We start from the raw sequence: 14,943 nt of genomic DNA, 5'->3' as shown, positions 1-14,943 counted from the left end.
TTCATGTTTTTGTCATGTAATGATCATGGCACATGGAACTACTAGTTACAATAACAGTAATTTAACTAGTAATTGTAGCGTATGCAGTGTTTTCACCAATCAGTGATCATGATCATTTTAAAGTTAAAGTTTCCTTATTAGTACCGGTACTATTAGTACTCATTGCAGAGTTTTTCTGACCATGTGATCCTATTATTTTTTGAAAATAATAAGACCAAACGTTTGTATTGTGCATCACAAGCTTGATAAACTTCTCAAAGTGCTTCACTGTGGTCATTATTCAAGGGAATCGCTTTTTTTTTTTTTTTTTTGCACGCTACGACGCAGACCCCATATAATTAGAATTACTGTCGGTCTTGTCGTTTTTTTTCCGGAATGACAAGTTGAAGTTAGTTTACATTGCAGAGTTTGTCAGTTAGACTTATCACAGTCACACATACTGCTTTCTTCTTCTTCTTTGATGTTTTATGCTTTCTTCTTCTTTCGTGTTTTAAGATAAGATAATATATGCCTTTATTTGTCCACACATGGGGAAATGTATGGAGGGAGGGAGTCCACAGTGGTGATGGGGGAGTCTGTGATGATGGGGGGGGGCTGTGACTTTCCTGAAGTCCACGATCATCTCCACTGTCTTCTGGGTGTTGAGCTCCAGGTTGTTACTGCACTAGCTGGTCCACTTTCCTCCTGTAGACTGACTCATCCCCGAGATGAGCCCAATGAGGGTGGTGTCGTCCGCAAACTTGATTTGTTTTACGGAATTGTGGCTGGAGGTGCAGCAGTTTGTGTACAGGGAGAAGAGCAGGGGAGAAAGCTATTAAAGTGACTGCTTTTGGCCACTATTATTATTACTGCGGTTATTGCCGCTATTGATTTTATTAGTTATTACTATGATATAGTATATGATAGTACATGATAGTATACTATTGTGTCTCTCTCTGTGTGAGACAAATTGCGCAATTCAATAAAATAAAAAACTTGTGTGTCCAACTGTCCAACGCCTTTCTTTATTTCTTTCTCTCTTACTTTTGTGGGAATTATAAATCACTGGTTCATGTAAATGCAGCTGATTTGACGAGTGCCACTCATGGATCTGTGGCGCTATGGAGTCATTTCCCAATAAACAAGACGAAGACGAAGAAGAAGAAGACGCCTTTACGTGACGTCACGTTAGCCGGACCAATCGAGCTCCTCGCGCGGCTCGTGCGGCTCCACTTCACAGCGGAGCAGCTCAGGCAGCTAAACAGTGACGTGTATTTACAAAGTGCACATATAACAGTGCATTATGCTGCAATAAAGTCTGCGTTTTAGATGATCTGGTGCATTATGCGTTTCCTTACACCATTTCTACTTTGAAATCACTTTGACTCGTGTGTGGGAGCAACAATGTCCGTCCTTGGAGGAGATGGACGGGCTAGCGCGAGGTGCTTCTTGTTTATCTTCTCGGTGTCACTGCTTGTGGTCGGCGTCGCTTCGATCCCAGAAGAGATCAAACCAGGTCAAGAACAACCACTGCAAGAGGTAATTGTGGAACTGGAGTCATCGCAAAGCTTTTTAGGAGAACGGGTTAATCGTGGTATCGTTGCCCCTGCTTCGCTCAAAGCTAACACATGCTAACAGACCTTATCACATCGTGTTCCGGGTTTGAAAGTGACTGTTTAAGTCAGATTAGAAAAGACACATTAAGAGTGATATTATTTGCCATAAACTGTCTGTTGAAGAAATGTGAAAGTGGCACTTTTTTGTAATCATTCTTTGGTCAAAAATGTACAATTTTTTTGTTATTTTCTTTATTTGTTAATTTATTTATTTTTAGGATTTAAAATAATGTATTTTGAGTCGTCGTGTCATGTTGGTATTCACTTATTAAAACATCAGATCAAAATCATCTTGTTTGTGCTCCAAATATTTTCATTTAAATTTTCTAGGGTATACGGTATAAAAATCCCTCAGTTTTGGTACAAAATGTACCAGTTTGGTTAAACAGGACATGTGAGAAGACTAGTGATAAGTATGATACAATATGACGAGCTGGATGAGGATTTTGTTCATAGTTTCATTAGTACGAAGTACTTCTTGAACACATAGTTTTTGATCAATTAAGAAAGTACCTAGTAATGTGCTGCCAACGTGGTCTCTTAAACCATCAAACTTATGACATTTAATTTAACTACATTTCAATTTAGTGAAATAACATTTTCTGCTTGCTCATGCTTTGAGAGCTAACACCTGTGTGATTAATGTCTCAACAATACTTTATTCCATGTCATTTGTTGCAGAAAGTCGCAACTACTCGCCCCCTAGTCCCTGTAAATCCTGAAGATGACACACAGAAGGGGAACCTGGGCTTCATCCATGCCTTTGTGGCTTCTCTCTCTGTCATCATCGTCTCTGAGTTGGGAGACAAGACGTTTTTTATCGCTGCCATCATGGCCATGCGTTATAACCGTCTGACTGTGCTCACTGGGGCCATGCTAGCTCTGGCTGTTATGACATGTCTATCTGGTGAGTGAACCATTTCGACAGAGGTAACAGGAGCTTCTTCTTAAGTATTGTTGTTTTAACAGTGCTTTTTGGCTATGCCACCACCATCATACCTCGGATCTACACCTATTATGTATCCACGGCTCTGTTTGCCATCTTCGGTGTCCGAATGCTGCGAGAGGGCCTCAAGATGAGTCCAGACGAAGGTCAGGAGGAGCTGGAGGAGGTCCAGGCAGAGATCAAGAAGAAGGATGAGGAGGTACAGTATAAATGGAATCAAAGATATTTAGTTTAAAATGGATTCTACGGCTGCAAGATGCCAATCGAAACAAAATTGATTGGATAGAATGGACGCTAGTGGCAAATCATTAAGACTTGAATTACCATCATTTTCTCCACAAACAAAATATCCTGCCTTATTCTGTGGGGGGGGGAACCTGCTATACATGTAGTAAAGATCTGTACAAACATGAAATGAAATACTGGTACATTTTATTCTTTTATTAGTAGTTAGTTGAGTGTTGTGTCATAAAGCAGACACTATATGTTGACACTTTCACTGATTTCAACAAATTTTACCTCTTTACGATTTCGCTTTCACCGTCTTAGGGCTATTGCTTTTGACATTTATACACCTTTTTTCAGTATTTGCAAAAGTGAATTGAGTTCAGCACGATCTTGCAATTTGTCAGGACAAACAACTATTTGCAAACTACGTAATCATCAACTGTGAATTACTGAGCGTCATTCGTATGCCGCAAAACGCAGCAGAAAACATGAACGGGCGGGAAGGCGAGAGCCATCGTCGCCGCTAGCGCGGCTTTAATGTAATGTGTCAATTAAATCAGACTTTTTATCTTAAGTAGTACCACCAGTACTACTTACACACATGTAGTACTCTTACACACATGTACTTTTACACAAGAACGCAGACACTCGCAATGGCTTCAGCCATTGCACATTATCTAGATCTTTTTGTTAATTCATGGACGGGTTTAAAATCACAGGGTTAAATAGCCTAGTATGACTCTCAAAAAGGTTATAAACAGAAAGGGTCGGAGAATAGTAACAAACAACCAGAAAAAGAGTGGGGAAAAACGGTGGAAACATGTTTATGTAGATCGTGTCAGCAGAAAAACAAAATCTCCCTCTGGAGAACAGCACAAGTACAAAAAATACACGTTTTTTTAAATCTGTTTAGGTGTTTGCTCGGGAATTAAGGATAATTACATGTCAACAATTTCACTGATTGTGTTTATGGCTTAAAGCAGTGGTTCTCAGACTTCACTCCAAGTACCACTTTATAAAATAGAATCAACTAAAGGAAATACAAACTCAAATTGCTGAAGCGCTTGAGCAAAGATGGATTTTATTAACATACTTAAGGGAATTTATTAAACTACCAGCTGTCATTTTCTATTACACATGCTAACACTACACCCACTTCTCATTACCTGCGAGTAGCTTCAGCGCTCCAAACTTGTGAACGGGGCCCCGGACGTTGAGGCTGGAGCGGGGTCCACGCTGCCTCAGAAAGCGTGGCAAAACATCATCTCCCCAATCTTCATCCAGGCCTTCACCCTCACCTTTCTGGCCGAGTGGGGTGATCGCTCCCAGCTGACCACTATCATTCTCGCTGCCCGGGAGGTCAGTGTCACACATCACATGAAAACAATCTACTCACAATATTACATTAACTGACTGAAGATGTCCAGAATCTATTTTACACACACGTCTATAATGGACGTTCTTTTGGTTTTGGACACGCAGAACCCCTTGGGCGTGGCTGTTGGCGGCACATTAGGCCACTGTTTGTGCACTGGGCTGGCTGTAATTGGAGGGAGAATGATCGCTCAGAAAATCTCAGTTCGAACAGGCAAGTTCACTCAATACCACGCTATAATATTGAACTTTTCCACTGCTGAAATAATGTAAATTGGCCTTGTAAATAAAGGAATATGATCTCAACATTAAGGCGGGTTACAATTATCAAGACTTCTGACAAATACCTATTTTCAGTTTGCAGTGGTCTTATTACAGTGCAGCGATTTCTTTTAATTTTATAGGAAAACTTGCAATTGCTACTCTTGTTTTTCAGCTCACTGATGGTAAATGATGATTATGCTTGTGTCCACAGTCACCATCATTGGAGGAATCGTCTTTCTGGCCTTTGCGTTCTCTGCTCTTTTCATCAAGCCGGACACTGGACTCTAAGCGGATCCAACTACTTCAGGTTTACTAGTCTGTACATAAATGTCCAATATGAGTACGTTGCTGTGCTGTTTTAATCCTCTTCCTACATAATGTCCGACAGATCAGGAGCAGATGTCTGTAACTCAGTGGAATTTACCATAGAGGGACCTTTACATTTATATTAAGTGTTTCTTATTTTGTTTCTCTGGTGGAACTTTTGATGAGCAGACTTGAGTTACAGTTTGAGAGGAATTAGGATTCTCTCGGAGTAATTAAGAGCAGGATTGTTGCTCGAAATGCCTCAACGGTGACCACCCACCTCTTATATTGAGACATGTTCTTAATATTTTTGACTTGGTTTGTAGATTGTATTCCACTATAGGACAACAATTGACCATAACCATTTTTATTTCATACTTGTCTTGTATCTTTCAAATTTCAGATATAGACCAGTACCAGAACGCTTGATTAGTCAGGCCAGTCCATTGTTATACAGTGAAAATGAATGAAAAACATACTTTAATGTCCCAAAATCTATGGTGGGGGGACCGTTGGTCTCTAATGTCATTTCCAACTGTTTGAAACATGAGCTGGGTTAGTTACTGTTAATTGCTGTTTTCCATCTCCACAGTTAAACTCTTTGTACCTGCCTTTCTGATTTTAATTTAAATTTAGGTTAAAGCTTATATTTTAGCTGTGGTGCAGAAACCCCTTTTCTTTTTATATTTTAATGTTTAATTGTAACGTTCATTTACATTATTATATTGTAACTTCCTTCTTCAGACACTGGGGAGCGCCACATACTAAGTTTAGGGACTCAATGATGGCCCATATCTACAAATTAAATTACAATTAACCTGCAGTGTCACTTCCAAAGGCCAGAAATCACTACTAAGACTCCATTGTATTGATTACATATTAAATGTCGAGATGACACATTTTGTAATTCTGAATCTTTAAGAGCGTGTTTATAATATTGTGATGATACAGGCAGTTCATTAGTAAATCATTTCCAGTATTAAAGTTGCACTTGGTAACTTTTCTGGTGGAGGGTCTGTCTCATGCTTCTCTTCCTAAAATGTTCCACAGTTTGACATAGAATTATCTATATTTCATTTATTCCGGTTTTTTTGCCTAAAAATACTTGAGTGGCCCGATTGTCCCCATGGAGATTAAGTCTTGTGACATTTTGTGGAACATCTCCCACAAAACATTTCCCGGAGGAACAAAAAAGTTTGGGACCCTCCACCTAAAAATATGCGTAGTGCTTGTTAAATAAATCAAATTGAATGCAAAGTTAAATGAGTTGTTCCTGCCTGACGTTACAGATGTTTTACAATCCAGACCCAGCACAAGTCGGTTTCCTCTGTATCTGAGTCGGCCGAATGCTTTGGTCCCACCTGTATTTAAGATGGTTTTATTTATTGACTTTTTCTTCTGGAGAACAGTACTGTAAACGGAAGGGGAGCATTCATTGTAAGAAGTGAAATATTTTTTTAAGGATCAGTTTATGGCCGTGTTGTCAATATTTGACAGTCTGTGCCTACTGTGTAGTAGTAATTCTCAAATCACTGATTGTTATACTGGTTGATTAAAATTAAAATCAATAAAACCTTCTGAAATCCTGTCCAAGGCCTTCTGTTAATCAAACACAGAGAAATTAAACATTTAAAACAACTTAGTAATTTATTTTGAAACAAGAAAAAGCTAATGTTTTTTATATTTGCCATGCTTTAATTTATGCTTAAACTCAAAAAAATAACTGCAAGGCAACATGTTTTACATACAACTTGTAAGTGGTATTTTTAAATACACAATCACAGAGCATGGGTATTCAGAAAATATCTTGTATTTTGTTAAAGCTTCAGTTTAAAACGATTTACACTGAATAGCAGCTTTCAACCAAGTAAATGATTTATGATAATGCAAAGAAAAACATGCACTACAGCCATTAAGCTTAACCAGAGTTTGACATTTCATGAAGATGTAAAAGAAAAAACTTTATTCCAACTATTGACAAGCACATTCCAGAGATGGGTAAATAATTAAAAAGTCATACATTTTACTCGGAAGAGTACCATATAATTAACTCAATGGAAAGGCATTATTAAAGTAAGTGTAATATATTGAAATCAATGTGGTTTGAAGGGCCAATATTTTCAAAGGAAAGACCACACAGAGTATGTGTCTGAAAACTCCCCGAGAAGTACATATATTTAGTGGGTACTACCCACCTCTGGCACAAATGAAACTGTTTGGTACAAAACTGAATCCGAGTTGGAACTGATTTGAATGTATTAGAGATGGAGAACAGGAAAGGATTTCACATTAGAACTTGTAGATAAAGACTGCCACCAATATTGTCCTTGGTTTGTATCCCAGACAGGAGAAGGTAAAATAATCTTTTGAATATAGCTAAAGTAATTACTCAAGTATACAGGAAAGATTGACAGTGGAGAGAGCGATAAACCATGAGATAAATAGTGGCCACAGAATGAGGGGTTTAGTTTGGACAAGCCCTCTTTTTATGAAGATCGTGAGTTTGATTCCCAGGCCAGACCAACATCACATGATCTCTCTGGGTGGAGTCTGCATATCCTCCCCATGTTACCATGGGTACCATGGGTTCTCTCCGGGATCTCCCACCGTCCAAAGACATGCATGTGTTAGGAAAAATTAGAGTTGCCAATTTTCCCTTTGTGAGTGAATGTTCGTCTATGTCTCTGTTAACCCTGCGAGAGCTGGCCCCTGTCCAGGGAGGACCCCGCCTAAGGCCCAAAGTCACTGGGATAGGCTCCAGTCACTTGGATAGAAAATGATTGAAATGAATGAAGCCTCTTTGTGTCCAGGGGCCTTCATCAGAGCAGAAACATTAACAATACTAAACAAAATCAACGGCTCCTCTCACTCGTCTTTGGGTGGTCTCCATAAGGCATTCTGAGTCCAAAATAGCTTATACTATTTTAGCTTACTTGGAAATTGTAAAACATAAACTGTTGGGTTACTGGGAATTTAGATGAAGGAAGTCAGTGAATGTCGATTGGTTGACTGGTGATATAGTACAAATGTAAATATAAAACACAATTATTTTAGGCCAGATTTTCTGTGTAAACATATGTTATGTTTTATGTGAATTGTTCTTTAGTTAATTGCAATAACATAAGCACTGAATATTACTGTATGCTTACACTATGTGTCAGTTTAAATTCTGCTGCTCTAGTTTAACTCTCATCTCTAACGCTTTTAATTGTGCAAATTTAAGTGCATAATAGAGTTCAAAAATAGACTATGTTTAAGGTCATAAAAATATGTTTTAAAAAATGGGCCAAGGAATAAACAAACTGCTGCCTGCTACGCAGACACAACGAACCACCTCATCCTCTGGTGAAAGGAAATCTTAATATGAGCCAATGAGCTTAAGGAACATTTACAGAACATTAGAAAAAACTTGAATAAAGATAAAGGACTAAAGGACATTACATGCATCATATATAAAATATTAGTTTCTTTTCAACATATTTACAGACTATATGATACACAGCAAGAATTGTACAATACATTTACACCACATTCTAAAAAATATTTATAGTTCCAATATTTTCTCATGAAAAACAACAACAGTAAAAAATATTTGAAATGAACCGCTGTCTTTAATACAAGCTCCACAGCTTATAGTCTGGATAAATCTACTGTGTGGGCCTCAGTCTACCTCCAATCAGACTTAAGAGCACGAGCCACGAGGACGTCCATGGCATTTCTTCCAGGATCGGTTTCTGGTGAGTGCTACTGAGGCTGTGCGGTGGCCCGGTCCGAGCGGTTGTCAGTTCGGTGAGGGCCCTGCTGTTTTTGAGTCTGTATCTGCTTCTGTTGGTGCTGCTGTTGGCCCGAGCTGCTGAAAGTGCTTTGCTGCTGCAGAGGGAAAGCCTGAAGGATCAATTGAGTCGACTGGTTTCCATGAAGAAGTCGAGGAGCCTGGAAGAAAAGTATTGTTTGGTGATTTCCAACCTCGTACATAGTGTTTTTCCTGAGACTTTCTTACCTGGAGGAACTGCGCCTGCTGCGGCCCCAGTGCGCCCTGTCCCGGTTGAATGGGTTGTACTTGCGACTGCTGAACCTGCTCCGGCTGCTGTGAGATGCTGATGGTTTGGGCTTGTCCCTGCTGAGGGGAGAAGGCCGTCATCATCTGCCCCATGAACATTGTAGTGGGCACCATCACTGCTCCGCACGCCATCTGCCCCGCCACCAGCTTTGTCAGCAGCTGTGGAGCCGCTGGAAATCTGATGAAACAGATGGACCAGAAAATTAAGGGGTTTTAGCCTTTAGCGTGCAGCCGGCCTTAAACTCCAACCATACTCCATACAGTCTCCACACTGATGCAGCATATTGCATTTAAAGGACACATATTAGGTATTGTTTTTGGCCTTTAAACATGCTATTAGAGCTTTAGAAAATGTATGTGATGAAAGCATCCATTCATTTTATCTATGAAGCGTTCCCTCATAAGAATTGATGTTTGCGCTCCATCTACTGGCAGAGGGAATAAGCAAAAGCTAGCTTGCCCTGACGTGCAATGCTGTTGTAATGAACTCGATTTGACGGCATCGATGCTTTGCACAAATCTGGCAATGATTTATGGACTTAAAAACTGCACAAAAGAACCGTTTATGACACAAACTGAAACATTTTGAACAGTGTGTTTTACTAAGCAGGAAAAAAAAGACTCATAATAGTCGTAATATGTGTTCTTTAACGGTAAATTGAAGTATGAACCTCATTTGAGTGGCCCGGTCCTGTGCGAACGTTGTAACAGCTGAAGCCGTTTGTCCCGTGTTCTGACCCATGCTGGTGGAGATCTGGACCATGTTAGCCGGACTCTGCTGAGGAATCATCATCGTGTTGTAGAGTGGAGCGGAGAGAGAGTTCTGTTGAGGAGGCATCGGCAGGGACGAGCGCTGAGGCTGGAACACAATTTACATATTATTCAAAGTAGCTGATGGTGCACAAAAAAACACATTCATATACACAAGTAAACACATACAATCCATTGAGATAATAAAGTGTAATAATTGTTGGTTACGGACAACACCACACACCGGCACTTGTAGGTACATGAAGTTTGTTGACACCTGTGATAAAGCTTGTTGCTGCATTTGGGGCTGGACTGAGAACTGCTGCTGTATGTTGTTCTGGAGCGTGCCAGAGGAGACAGGAACCTGCATGTTCAGAGCCCCTCCCTGCTGCAAGGCATTCTGGGACAGCGGAACAGAGCTGAGGCCTCCACTTCCCTTCTGGATGAACATCTGTGACAAATAGCACACACAGAACAGTTCCAGATGATGACGGAGCGTTAAGTACATTGTTAATCGTCTCTTGGTTTGTATGTCGTGACACGGACCTGCAGATTCTGTCCCTGGACTCGATGGAGCTCGTCTTGGATTTGTCTCAACTCGTCCTGCTGCCTCTGAATGTTCACCTCGATCATTCGCGTCCTCTGCTCCAGCTGGTCCTTCAGGTGATGCATGGCGTCCAACTGGTTTGAGAACTGCACCATTGACTGCGGACGAAGCAAACGCAGTTCTAGTGAAACATTCAAACATGAGTCGTATTTGTATGTATGATCGATATGAATGCTGATTCCCAACAGCAGATACACAGATTAACAACGCATATTACTATTACTTTATCTTTCCTTTCATGGATGGGTTAATCTGACCTAGTTGTCTCGCCATCGCAATATGCCTGTTGTCAAATACATTTCTCCTCTTTCCTCTTGATTTTCAGCCAGTGTGCAGGAGAACACTAGTGCCCCTTAATGTATTGATGTCTATGAAAATGTCCTATTTGATTAAATGGATTCTCATCTAGTTTAATAGAATAATGTAGCATTTTGGAAAGCCCTGAGCAAACATCTGATCCCAAAACGGTACCAAAAACAACCAGAAGCAGACAGTGGACATAATTTACCACATTTGATTTAAAACCATTTTTAATTTAGTTTCTTTTGGTGATGTTAGTTGGTTGTGAGCCATAACTCAAAAAGGTTGACAGACACTGCTCTAATGTGGTTCATAGTTGGTATTTTGAAAACCAGGCAAAATTTAGAAAACTATTTTTTGCCTGATCTACGTAAAAGCCAGTAATAAAGAAAATCAATATCAATTTAAAGATAAAGAATGAAAGTGGGGGCTCTTACCTGCACACTGGTCTGCAGCTGTAGTGGCTGAGGCTGTGGGGGCTGCTGTGAGATCATCGCCGTCGCCATGTTCTGTCCTGTGTTCTGTGAGCTCATGGACTGCTGATGGGAGAACCGGACAGCGGGCACAAAATGGGGACGGAGGCCAGAAAAAGAAGAGCATTTAAAGGCTTTATCCCTGGTTTAATCCCCACTGACCCTGAACAGTCTGATTCTGAAATGTTATCCCTTTGCTCTGAGCCTGACCTGGCTGCTGATAGACGATCTGCGCTGTGATGTCATCTCCACGGCCGAGACGGACTGGCGAGCCGGTGTGCCGCGCTCACCCTGCACCTTCATCTGAGAGGCTGAGCAGAGGCAAAGAAACATCATCCAAAACATGTTGAAATAGCACAGGAGGTAACAAAGAAGGGCAACAAAAGTAAATATTAGTCCTGTTTTTAATTAGCAAATCACAAAGACTTAATATAATAATAGAAGCTAAGAACATATCCTTTTTATCTTTTGAGTTTGGAGTCCAAAATAACACTGAAATGCCAGGATCAGCAGCAGAGTGAATGTGCTCACAGGTGGGTTCTGAGAGAGCCGTGTGCGAGGACTTCCTGGAGCTCCGGGACGAGATGGAGGGCGTCCGGCTGTGGTCGAACCGCTCCAGAACGTCTTTCAGACTGGTCGTGTTGATTTGAGACTCCGAGCCGGAGTCCTGGGACTGCAGCAGAGGAGGATAAGAGTGAGAAAATAAACCTATTCTAAACAATACCAAATACAGACCTCAGTCATAGTTCATGCTAATTTTATGTTCAGCCTCATATGCCACAAACTGTGATGGGCAATGTTTCCTTTGTCAATTTACTATTGTTTCATCCATGAAATATTTACACTGATCCCTGCAGAAGTCTGCGCATTTTTGTAAGCTTTATTAGGCAAGACAGATTAAGCATGAAATGGCAATGAGACAGGAAGACATACAGCAAATTGTTGAAGCAACTCAACCTTCTACGTTTTCAGAATACAGTACTCTGATTAGACCAAGTTATGGACTAATATAATATAATATAATATATAATATATATATATATATATATATATATATATATATATATATATATATATATATATATATATATATATAGATAGATAGATAGATAGATAGATAGATAGATAGATAGATAGATAGATAGTGTATAATGTTGTTACCTTGTCTGCAGTGATCTCAGGTGGAGGTTCCTCTATTCCCAGCTCCCGGCGCTGCTCTGCTCGGACTTCAGAGTAACTGTAAACACAAACATTGAAATTGAATGAGCTGGAGATTTGAAACCTGAGTATGAAGCGTGTCCGCTGTATTCATACCTCACAACCGTGTGTGTGCAGACGATAAACTCTGGTCTGGAGTTCCACTGATGGTACGTGATATAATAGTGCGTCTGGAGCCAAATCCACTGTTGGCCTTTGGTTAGAAACCTGTAGTAACAGGACTTTCCCTTCCCATACTGCATTACTGTCACAAACAGAGTTTACATTCATAGATGAGACCAAAACATAAGTTAATACAATATATACTACTAAACTGAACTTACAGTGTTCATGGCACTTGGCCAGTGTCTCCAGATCGTCTACGTGATAGTAGTCGTACCCTGACGTGCCAAGTACCTCAAAAGGCAGATAACCAATGATGGGAGGTGCTCTGGACAAACGAGACACAAATGTCAGTCTTTAACTGCAATATTAAATACACAACTGCAATATAAGTATACATGAGAAAACTCTGACTAACCTGTGGTCTAAAAAGAGAAACTTCCACTCCAAACTGTGTCTGGAGGTAAACTCCTCATTGGGTTCTTCTACTGTGCACATTTCCTGAAGCCGACAACATTATTAACATATTTGTAGCAGAAATGGACTGCCCTGGGTAACATAAATGAGAAGTGAATTACCTTGATAAACTGTGGTTTGGCCAGCCTCACAGTGGCAACAAAACAGACCCTGTCTTCAAAGGCCGAGTGGAGCGATCGCTGGAGCATCCCATCAAAACTGTTGCGGTTACGGTTAGGCACTGAGGGAAATAAAGTGGATATATAATGTATATATATCACAAAAACAAAACAATTAATCAATGAGGATGATGCTCACCATTATTTAGGGACTTAAAGTTTCCAATGAACTTGACATATTCATACACTGGGGCCTCTTTGGGGTCGATTGTCCCTCTGAGCATGTGGCAACAAAACTCTAGCTGATTCTTTGCTGTAAAACAGATGTAGAATGTGTTACAATGTTATTATGAAATTGTCTTCAAACACATAAAAGCCACACCTACATTTCATGTACTCTGGCGTCAGCATCTCTCCCTCCATGATGTGAGAAGACAGAGTCTTGTACACTTCTGAATGCTCGCCAGCGGGCAGGAAGTTCAGCAGGTTCTGATCCACAAGGTCAGACTGAAACAGCAGTGGACAGATGTGTTTATGATGGTGAGTAATGACGTTGTAATAATATTGTAATGACGTTGTAATGACGTTGTAAGCGGCTGACTTACAGGTAAGTGCTCCAGTAGAGATGTCACACTTTCAGAGACATAGATAATATTCCCATCTGTCATAATCACCAGGAAAAAGCCATCTAATGCCTGAACAAAAAATATGTGTTTTATTATTGCAAAAAAACAAACCTAATATTTCAAACATTTGATTTGAGTGAAGGTCGCACCTCCAACATTAGCTGAGTGAACTCTTCATTACTAAGAAACAGAGGCTTCCAGTCCTGTCTGATCTCTGTAGACTCGGACTGTGCTGCAATCTCTAAAAAAGGACACTACCGGTGATGAGACTATTTGAATATAATGTATTTATGACAGACGCTAGCTCTGATCCAACCTTTGTGTTTGTGCAGAAAGTCGATGCTCTTCTGTAAAATGGTGGACTTGTCCATCTTTCGGGTGTTCCCCGGCAGCATGTTGCCCAGCTCCTTGATGAGGTCATTGAACTGGTCTCGACGTTTCTTTTCCGACTTATTCCTTGAAACACTGTTGAGTCAAACAGCAGTCAATATAGTATTTTAAACTGCAAAAGGTAAAATATCAATGCCAGATTAGTTAAAACTTCAAACTCGATTTTAAATTATTATTATTTTTAAATAGACTTGATTTTCGATACGAATTTTGATACCACAAAATTATGATAAAAAGGTTTCTTTTTTAGACCACAGAACACAAAATAAGAGTACTTTCTTTGTGTTGTCTGATTAAAAAGCTTCAGATAATTTAAAAAAGGTTTCAGTATCAGATTTTTGATACTTTTGAAGTATTAAGTATCAAGTTTAAGTGCAGAAAACATACCGTTTTGCTTTGTCCTTTTCATCTTCCATTAAGTCGAAGATACTGTCATCTCTATGGGAATGAGACATGTGAATAGGCTTTGCATCGTGTGAAGCATTATGTTTGATGCACAGCGGCGGTACTTACTGGTCAATGCTGGAGGTCATTTTGTAACCTTTTCACCCTCGTAGAATTGGAGAGAGGTCTTTTAATCTTGAGGTAGACATTTGTGACACCTAAAAAAAATGATAACTACAGTGAGAAGTAACAAGACACAAAAATGTACTGCTAAAATAGTGCAACTGTCGTACCTCGCTGACCTGCTACAGCCAGTCCAGTGCGAGGAGGAGAAATCTGCTGCGTCTTTTGGATCCGACTCACCAAATGTGTCTCTGATCAGAGGCTAAAGGCTTTTACAAAAGCTCCAAGAAGAAACAGCGACTTTGTTTGTAGGTCAGGCACAGAGCAACTAAAGAAGACACAAAGATAGACAATAATGTGAGAAAGTCATGAGATACGAACAAGAACAAACCAGTAAAAATGTGTCTGCAGCAGTTGTTCACCTCCTACATAGTGACACTTCCTCTATTCACACACAATAACAATACTACAAGATGCTTGGTTGTGGGGCTGGACAATATTTAAAGAATATGTAGTATGTATGTAATATGTTCAACAGTTTTGGTAGTTTTGTTTAGACAATGGTGCATACTACACACACACAAGGAAAGTTATGTTGTGATATCAGTTTCCATGTGTTTCC

General features: G+C 40.0%; 2 protein-coding genes across 5 annotated transcripts; one reads left to right on the top strand and one right to left on the bottom strand.

The window, feature by feature from the left end:
* The first annotated feature begins 1,192 nt into the window (after positions 1 to 1,192).
* On the top strand, positions 1,193 to 6,301 carry tmem165 (transmembrane protein 165). Its single transcript, XM_072438568.1, has 6 exons — positions 1,193 to 1,518; positions 2,277 to 2,502; positions 2,565 to 2,740; positions 3,946 to 4,128; positions 4,252 to 4,357; positions 4,619 to 6,301. Exons 1-6 carry the CDS (start codon positions 1,384 to 1,386, stop codon positions 4,693 to 4,695), a joined length of 903 nt encoding a protein of 300 aa, XP_072294669.1. The 5' UTR covers positions 1,193 to 1,383; the 3' UTR covers positions 4,696 to 6,301.
* Positions 6,302 to 8,239: 1,938 nt separating this feature from the next.
* clocka (clock circadian regulator a) lies at positions 8,240 to 14,647 on the bottom strand. Of its 4 annotated transcripts, none has more exons than XM_072438352.1 (21): positions 14,492 to 14,647; positions 14,328 to 14,416; positions 14,202 to 14,252; positions 13,741 to 13,889; positions 13,574 to 13,665; positions 13,404 to 13,493; positions 13,185 to 13,305; positions 12,998 to 13,111; positions 12,802 to 12,920; positions 12,642 to 12,724; positions 12,445 to 12,551; positions 12,218 to 12,365; positions 12,065 to 12,140; positions 11,435 to 11,576; positions 11,114 to 11,214; positions 10,868 to 10,969; positions 10,070 to 10,228; positions 9,768 to 9,974; positions 9,445 to 9,632; positions 8,714 to 8,951; positions 8,240 to 8,646 (listed from the first exon to the last, which is right to left on the bottom strand). In XM_072438352.1, exons 2-21 carry the CDS (start codon positions 14,345 to 14,347, stop codon positions 8,458 to 8,460), a joined length of 2,496 nt encoding a protein of 831 aa, XP_072294453.1. In that variant the 5' UTR covers positions 14,348 to 14,416; positions 14,492 to 14,647; the 3' UTR covers positions 8,240 to 8,457. The 4 variants fall into 4 exon arrangements, with proteins under 4 accessions (XP_072294453.1, XP_072294456.1, XP_072294455.1 ...); XM_072438355.1 differs by having other exon boundaries at positions 9,801 to 9,974; XM_072438354.1 differs by having other exon boundaries at positions 10,868 to 10,966.
* Positions 14,648 to 14,943: the final 296 nt, after the last annotated feature.

This window comes from Eucyclogobius newberryi, unplaced genomic scaffold, assembly GCF_026437365.1.
Source record: "Eucyclogobius newberryi isolate DKJ021-1_F unplaced genomic scaffold, fEucNew1.0.hap1 SCAF_9, whole genome shotgun sequence".
In the NCBI taxonomy this organism is placed as follows: domain Eukaryota; kingdom Metazoa; phylum Chordata; class Actinopteri; order Gobiiformes; family Gobiidae; genus Eucyclogobius; species Eucyclogobius newberryi.
The sequence above is the reverse complement of the archived record's forward strand: the minus strand, read 5'-3'. Positions and strand labels throughout refer to the sequence as shown.

Excerpts from the sequence above, each read along its gene's own strand:
- tmem165 (XM_072438568.1), top strand. The coding sequence starts at position 1,384 with ATGTCCGTCCTTGGAGGAGATGGACGGGCTAGCGCGAGGTGCTTCTTG. Across the intron at positions 1,519-2,276 it reads AAGAACAACCACTGCAAGAG|AAAGTCGCAACTACTCGCCC; the intron begins GTAATTGTGGAA and ends CATTTGTTGCAG. Across the intron at positions 4,129-4,251 it reads TCATTCTCGCTGCCCGGGAG|AACCCCTTGGGCGTGGCTGT; the intron begins GTCAGTGTCACA and ends TTGGACACGCAG.
- clocka (XM_072438352.1), bottom strand. The coding sequence starts at position 14,347 with ATGACCTCCAGCATTGACCA. Across the intron at positions 8,952-9,444 it reads GACCGGGCCACTCAAATGAG|ATTTCCAGCGGCTCCACAGC; the intron begins GTTCATACTTCA and ends CTGTTTCATCAG. Across the intron at positions 8,647-8,713 it reads AGCAGGCGCAGTTCCTCCAG|GCTCCTCGACTTCTTCATGG; the intron begins GTAAGAAAGTCT and ends CTTTTCTTCCAG.